Raw genomic sequence first — 7604 nt, forward strand, 5'->3', positions numbered from 1 at the left:
TCTCCCCCCCGCCCCCCCCGTGGGGTGACCCCGCCCCCCCCTTTTTGCGCAACACCCCCCCGACCGGTTCCTGTGTCATCGGGGCTGCCCCCCCCACCCCACAGACACGCGTGGGGACCCCCCCCCCGCGGGGAAATGGGGGTTAAATGGTGTGAATGGGGGGGGAAATGGGTTGAATGGGGTAAATGGAGGGGGGAGGCTTGGGGGGGGGGGGGGAGGCGATAACAGCTTCCCCCCCCACCTGTGATGTGCCACTGGGGACACACACACAATGATGGGGGGGGGCAGGGGTGCCCCCAAAACCCGAGCAATAGCGTGGGGGGCAGTGATGGGGGTGTCCCCAAAACCAGGTACTAACAATGGGGACGACGACCCTAAAATCAGGCAGTGGGGGGGGACCCCAAAGATGAAAAACATGGGGGGCCTCAAAACTAGGTACTAACAATGGGGGGGGAGGGAGACACCCTAAAACCAGGTATTGGGGAGGACAGACCCCAATGATGAAACACATGAGGAGTCTGCAAACCCAGGTATTAACAATGGGGGGCCCTAAAACCAGGCAGTGGGGGGGGACCCCAAAGATGAAACACACGGGAGGGGGGGGCCAAAAGCAGGTAGACACTGGTGGGGGGAGGGGCGGGAAGGGCTTGGGGGTGTCCCAAAGGACAGGGGGGATCCGGGGGGGTCCCCAAAGAGAGCAACAGGCAGAGGGGGGGGGGCAAAGCCGTTTATTGGGGGCTCAGTTCTTGTAGCCCCGACTCGCGCGGCGGCCCCGAGCCCGCTCGAACTTGCGGCCCTTGGAGCGCACGTAGGGCCTGGGGGGGGGGAATGGGGGGGTCAGCGGGGGGGGAGACACCCGAGCATGGTCACCCCCCCCACCCCCCAAGTGCCCTGGGAGCCAATCACACACAGGGATCACAGCACCCAATAACCCCCCAGATCCCTTAGGGTGCCCCCAAAAGCCCTTTAATCCCCCCCCCCCCGATACCCTCAGGACCCTTCAGACCCCTTAAGGTACCCCCAATCCTCCCCACAAGACACCCCTTAAGAACCCCCCAAACTCTTTAACTCACCCCCAATCCCTCCTCAATACCCCCCAAAACCCCTTAAGGTATCCCCAAATCCCCCCCTAACACCCCCTCAGCTACCCCTCCTAAGATACCCCTTAACTTACCCCTAATGCCCCCTTAAACGCCCTCCACCCCTTAAGACCCCCCCAACACCCCTTAAAGTACCCCCAGTCCTCCCTTAGGATACCCCAAAAGCCCCCCCCAGACACCCCTTAAACCCCCCTCGAACCCCTTAAGGTACCCCCAATCCCCCCTTAAGATACCCCAAAACCCCCCCCCAGGCACCCCTTAACCCCCCCCCCAAACCCCTTAAGGTATCCTCAATCTCCCTTTAAAATACCCCAAAAGCCCCCCCCAGGCACCCCTTAAGACCCCCCAAAACCCCCTTTAAGGTACCAATGCCCCCCCCAAAACGCCCCTTGAGACCCCTCCATCAACCCACACCAGCCCCCAACATCTGCCCCCCCCCATAGCACCCCAAATGCCCCCCACCCCGCACTCACTTGGTGTGGCTATGGGGGGTCCCCGGTGCCTTCCCGAAGTGCCTATAGACCTCCCTTGCCTTACGGGGTCCTGAATGTGGGGGGGGCACACATGGAAAACAGGGGTCACCCCATAGAGCATCACCCCATAACCTCATGGGGGGGTCCCACAAGGATCAATGGGGCGGGGGGGGACACTCACCGGACAGCAGAACGGTGCCTTTCCCCTTGGGGGTGGCCATGGCCAGCTGGTCGAAGGTGAGGATGGAGCCCCCCGCCCGCAGGATGCGGGTCCGAGCCCCCCTCGTTACCCGTAGGGCGCAGAGCTGGTGGGGGGGAGCAACCAAAAAACCACATTAACGGATGAACATCAACCCCAAAACCCCTTTAATTCACCCCAAAACCACCACCCCCCCCCCCCCCAAACCTTGAGCTTGGGCACGTCCTGGATGCGGATGTCATCGGTCACGGTGCCCACCACCACCGCGGTCTTGTCCGCCCGGCCCGGCTTCTTCATCATCCGGATCTATGGGGTGGGGAACGGCAACCGGACACGGTGGAAGTGGGATGGGGGGCCCCGAGCCCGGTAACGGATTTGGGGGTACTCCCCCCCCCCGGTACTCACCATACGGGACAAGGAGAGGGGGGGCCGGTTCGTGCGGCTCATAAAGAGCCGCTTCAGCACCACTTTGTTGAAGGCAGAATTGGTCCGGCGAGCCAGGAACCGGTAAAGCTGAGGGGGGGGGACACCACAAACACCGGTACCGGAGGCGTTAACACCGGTACCGGAGGCGTTAACAGCGGTACCGGACCCCCTCCACCCTCACCCCCTCTCCGGTGCTCCCTTCCCCCACCTTAACGAGCAGCCGTAGGTAAATGTCCTGGCTCTTGGGCTCCCGGCGCCGCACCTTCCGGTCGCGGTTATGGCGGATATCGATGCCCTGAGAGAACGCCACCGTTAGGCCTCAGCCGGCAGGCATCGCGCACGGATTCCGTCGCCATCCTGCCCCGCAGGCTCCCCTCGGCCTAGCCCGGTACCGGAGGCACCGAGCCGGTGCCATCCGGAGGCGGATGGCGGCGGATGCGCGGTCCCCCCCCCCGCCATAGCGGCGCGGACCCACCATGGCGGCGGCGGAGGGTAGAAGGAGAGGAAGGAGCGCCAGGGGCTCCATAAAGCAAAACTCCTTCTGCCAAGAGACTCAGTGCTCTCTTATAAGGCAAGGCAGTCACTAAGAATTCTCTGAAAGTGCTGGGTTTCAACCCAGACTTTGTTCCCTGTTCAGAAACTTTATCTTCATTTCAGGATTGAGATCTCAGCTGCTCTGATCACAGAGAAGTGGCAGCACAGTTGCATAGGCCAGCCATGAGACAATGAAAGTTGTGCCACATGGGGAAGCAGGTTCCAGGCACCACTGTGGTTCGCAGCACTATCGGGGTTTTGGTTTTAATTTACTTGTTATTGGTTTAGCATGTGACCACCCACCAGCCTGCAGAAGAATAGCAGAAAACCAACATGTTCCTGCTCCAACTCATGTCATATGAATGGCAAACACTTGACTTCCAGCATGGGAAAAGCCATCCCAATCCATCTCAGAGCACCCTTTGTTCCCCGGCCACCCACCACGGTGCCTCCCGCTTCCCATAAGGGGTCCAGGCTGCAGTGAGCTTCCCATTGGAAGACCATCAGCAACACCTTGAGACTCTCATGGAAAAATCTGATGACTGGATTCCTTGCCAACAAAATGAACACACCAGCAAAGCTGAAAGCACTCACATGTGCAAAACGAGCCACCCTCCCACGGATTAATTCATCCAGGTCACAGAATCCCAAGATGGTTTCTATTGGAAGGGATCTTAAAGCTCATCCAGTTCCCACCCCTGCCACGGAGAGAGACAACTTCCACCGCAAAGTATATGTCACAGAATCAACGGGGCTGGTACAGAACTGTAGCATCGAGTCCAACAATTGCCCTGCACTGACAAGCCCACCATTAAACTAAGGGCAAACTGAGCTTTCCTCAAGATCTCCCTTCATGGCTGCCGCTCATCATCTCCACTCACAGCAACCCCTCGTCTCCCACCCATAGTGGCACAAACCCTATAGCTGCCACCGCTACCCCTCATGGCCACCCCTCATCTCCCCTCATGATTACCCCTCAGGAACGCTCCTCACACACCATGGCTGCCCTTGCTCTCCCGTCATGATATTCCCTCATGTCCTGCCCACTCATGCGGCTGCCCGTGGCTGCTGGCGTACTCGGGCCAGCACTGAAACCCCCTTCCACATCCCTGTGAAGACCAGGAGCCCCTCCACACACACCATAGGCCCAAAGAGGACTACAATGGCCCCTCTACCACATGCACAGGTGTGCAGGGGCACAAGATCCAGGCCCCCATCCAGGGACACGCTGGGGACAGCGCCTGCCCCACGGGTGTTTGGAGTCCTGAGGTGAGACCAGAACACAGCAGCCGCTGCAGACTACCCTGTTCATAGCACCCCCAAGCTGAGAGGCGCTGGTTTGCATGTCACAGTCCCTGGGCTTTATTGGCGGGGGGGAAAGGGATGTCAACAGGGCAGCAGCCCCTCAGTGACCGCAGGGAAAATCCATCCCAGGGCATACACGAGGTTGCTGTAGATCTGCTCAGGAAGTCCACACGAGAGCACGCAGCAGAAGAACTCAAGGTCAAGGCGCAAGGTGCAGACAAGTGCAGCAGCCACACAGATGCCAACGGCCAGCTCCAGGCTGACCAAGAGCAGGGAGAGCATCCTGTGAAGAAGAAGAGCCATGGGAGACAGGGCAGGGTGGATGACGCCAACCCTAGGTCTCCTCTGGACTTGAGGGGGCCATGGGCTGCCCCCAGCCATTTCTCATCGCACCCTTAAGCAGAGTGAGACCTGAGACTCCTCAATCCCAGGAAACACCCAGGCTCAAGGAAAACTGACCCTGGCCAATGCTCAGCTAGAGCCCAGAGCCGGGCAGCAGCGCACAGCATCAGCCTGAACTTGAGCCTGGCCAGATGGAGCAGGCGTAAAGCACATCCCTGCCACTGCCTGGAGCGGGGTACAGGGCACCCCGAGGGGAAACTCACTGCAGCCAGTAGCAGAAACCACGTCTCCTGGCCAGCAAGTCCCTCTCCTCTTTCTGCGCCACGGCCTCTTCCAGCTTCTCAATTTGCTGATCCAGAATCTGGGAGAAACAAGGCTTGGAGTCTCTGAACCTGCTGGGGCCTCCTCCAACCTCACACTCCCCAAGGGCCTGTTTTGCCCTGGCCCTTCTGGCACTACCTTGTCCTTCTGCTGCTCCTCCCGCAGCCAGGCCCCCATGCAGGCAAGGTGCTTTTCCTCCTGCAAAACAAGGGCAGCGTCGTGCACTCTCAGCCCCCTCCAGCCCTCCCTCACTACCCCACTGCCAGAGGGCACTGAGAAGCGCGGGTGACTCCAGGCCACGCACAGGGAATTAAGTGATGGATGCCTCATCTCCTGGGCAATGTGTCCTCCTCCCCAGTCACCCTTTTGCCCGCAGCCAGTGGGCAACACGTGCCAGAGAGCCCTCCTTCAGCGGGGGGGGCGCTGGACAAGACTACCCCCGAGGACCCGTCACACCGCTCAGCCCCAGCCGGCACAGCTCGAGGACATGGCTAGGGGAGAGGACACCAACCTGGCTGCGGACCTGCTGCACAGCATCAAAGAGATCCTCATGAGTCCCGTCCTGCGTGGGGAAAGGAGAGCACGGGCTCAGGCTCTGCAGCCCCAGAGCCCATGGACCAGGAGCCCCTCCACACCTACCATGTCCTGCAGCAGCTCCTTGCTGCCGGCCTGCTCTGAGTAGCTCTGCATGGCCAGTCTGAAGGCTGCTCTGTCAGCCTCTGCTGCCTGCAGGAGAGGAGGGGGAACAAGAGTGTCTCCAGGAGGGGCACGGCCCATTCCCTCCATTGCAGGCAACAGACCGTAAAGTAAATGTCACAGAATCAACTGCGCTGGTACAGAACTGTAGCATCGAGTCCAACCATTACCCTGCACTGACAAGCCCACCGCTAAACTAAGGGCAAACTGATCTTCCCTCAAGATCTCCCCTCATGGCTGCCCCTCACCATCTCCACTCACAGCCACCCCTCGTCTCCCAGCCATAGTGGCCCACGCCCTATAGCTGCCACCGCTACCCCTCATGGCCACCCCTCATCTCCCCTCATGATTACCCCTCAGGAACGCTCCTCACACCCCATGGCTGCCCTTGCTCTCCCGTCATGATCTTCCCTCATGTCCTGCCCGCTCATGCCGCTGCCCGTGCCTGCTGGCGTACTCGGGCCAGCACTGACACCCCCTTCCCCGTCCCTGTGTGGACCGGCAGCCCCTCCACACCCACCATAGGCTGCAAGCCCTTCCCTGTCCCTGTCAGCACACGGTTCTGAGCAACCGGCTCTGGGTGACGCTGCTTCAGCAGGGACACGGGACCAGAGCAGCCGATGCCCAGAGCTCCCTCCCCGCCTCAGCCAGGCTGAGGCTGTAGGCGCCCTCCACACCCACCCAGCACTGCAGCCGCTCCTTCCACCTCCTGGACTCTGCAAGCTCTCTGCAGCTGCTCCGCGAGCACACGGAGCGACTTCTTCACCTCTGCCACCTCCATGGTAGTGCTGGCTGTGAGGGGCACTGACACGGGCGCTGGCAGCACAGACGCTCCTCTCTCGCCTTCGTTACAGCCCTTCCCCACGCAGCGACACAGCGTTCGTTGTTGTCTCTCCCACTCCTGCTCAGCAGCACCCAGGTTCTCCCGGTGCTCCCCACCTCTGGAAGCAGCCCAGCGCTACACCAGGGCACCTGTGTCACAGCCCCGCGGTGACAGCAGTGACATGGCTGCTACTACCCACTGTGACATGGCCGCCACTACCCACTGTGACACGGCCACTGCTGGCAGCAGGCGCTGAGCCGGGGGCCCAGCCATAGCAATGAGGGGAACAAGGCTCTGCTATGGGTGCATGGGGCTGGAGCAATGGTGGCACCAGGGAGTCCAACTCCACCATGCTCACTGCTGGGGCCTCTGCTGCCGGGGCACATGAGCTCCTGTGAGCTTAGGGAGCGCGGCCCCAGGGGAAGCTGGGTCACTGCATTGAGAGGGAGGCGGAGTTAACCCAAACCCAGGGCTCCGCTGATTATAGAGCAGAAAAGGGGCTGAAAAATGATGCTTCTCCATCAGTTCCACGTAACAGGGCCAGGACTGGGCTGAGCTGCTGGGAATCCCCCAGACACTGGGGAAACCCTCCTTGAAATCCTCCTTACATGCCAGAGGAGAAATCCTAGAACCGTGGAACGCTTTGGAATGGAAGGGACCTTCCAGCTCGTCCAGTTCCAACCCAGCAAAACGCAGTAGGGCCAGATGAAGATCTTGCCCAGGAAGGGCAAACCGGTAGGCAAGAAGCTGCAGGATCCCATCTCAGAGCCCCCAAGGAAGAGCAGGGTTTCCTGAAGAGAGCCAGCACCTGCTTGTGCTGCAGCTGCTGGACCTGATGTGTTGGACAGTGTGGCTGCTGGCCACCCTGGCCATTCATAGCCCGGCCAGCCGCTGGCTGCAGAGGAGCTGGAGACGGGGTTGATGTTCTGAGTGTCCCTGCAGGCCCACTGCCCTGCCCAGAGTGCTCCAAGGCCAGCGGCTGCTCTCCCACAGCCACCTTGTGCTGCCTCGTCGCACGAGACAGCGACTGCGTGGTTGGTGTCTTTGAGGCCTCTTGGGACATCACAGCTGCCTACGCTGAGTTCGGTGGAGCCCAATGGTAGCTGTTTCCTACACCCTCCCAAGGAGCAAGGCTGAAGCCCAAAGGTGCCCAAAGAGGGCTAAAATGGCCCCTCTACCACGTGCACCGGTGTGCAGGGGCACAAGCTCCAGGCCCCCATCCAGGGACACGTTGGGGACAGCGCCTGCCCCACGGGTGTTTGGAGTCCTGAGGTGGGACCAGAACACAGCAGCCGCTGCAGACTACCCTGTTCATAGCACCCCCAAGCTGAGAGGCGCTGGTTTGCATGTCACAGTCCCTGGGCTTTATTGGCGGGGGGGAAAGG

The 7604-nt window shown here is 60.8% G+C and overlaps 1 protein-coding gene across 1 annotated transcript; it reads right to left on the bottom strand.

Annotated features, from left to right (window-relative positions):
- Positions 1 to 712: 712 nt before the first annotated feature.
- Positions 713 to 2712, bottom strand: RPL18 (ribosomal protein L18). The gene is made up of 7 exons (XM_062623395.1): positions 2674 to 2712; positions 2407 to 2493; positions 2178 to 2285; positions 1980 to 2078; positions 1755 to 1878; positions 1574 to 1643; positions 713 to 815 (listed from the first exon to the last, which is right to left on the bottom strand). Exons 1-7 carry the CDS (start codon positions 2674 to 2676, stop codon positions 740 to 742), a joined length of 567 nt encoding a protein of 188 aa, XP_062479379.1. The 5' UTR covers positions 2677 to 2712; the 3' UTR covers positions 713 to 739.
- Positions 2713 to 7604: the final 4892 nt, after the last annotated feature.

Source organism: Pezoporus occidentalis, unplaced genomic scaffold (genome assembly GCF_034315485.1).
Source record: "Pezoporus occidentalis ecotype Australia unplaced genomic scaffold, CSIRO_AGI_Poc_V1 ctg2502, whole genome shotgun sequence".
NCBI lineage: Eukaryota > Metazoa > Chordata > Aves > Psittaciformes > Psittacidae > Pezoporus > Pezoporus occidentalis.

Bases quoted from the DNA above. Each gene is read 5' to 3' on its own strand.
- RPL18 (XM_062623395.1), bottom strand. The intron at 1,879-1,979 runs GTTTGGGGGGGG...CCCCCCCACCAG, and splicing joins AGGACGTGCCCAAGCTCAAG to CTCTGCGCCCTACGGGTAAC. The intron at 816-1,573 runs GTGAGTGCGGGG...CCCCCCCCCCAG, and splicing joins ACCCCCCATAGCCACACCAA to GCCCTACGTGCGCTCCAAGG.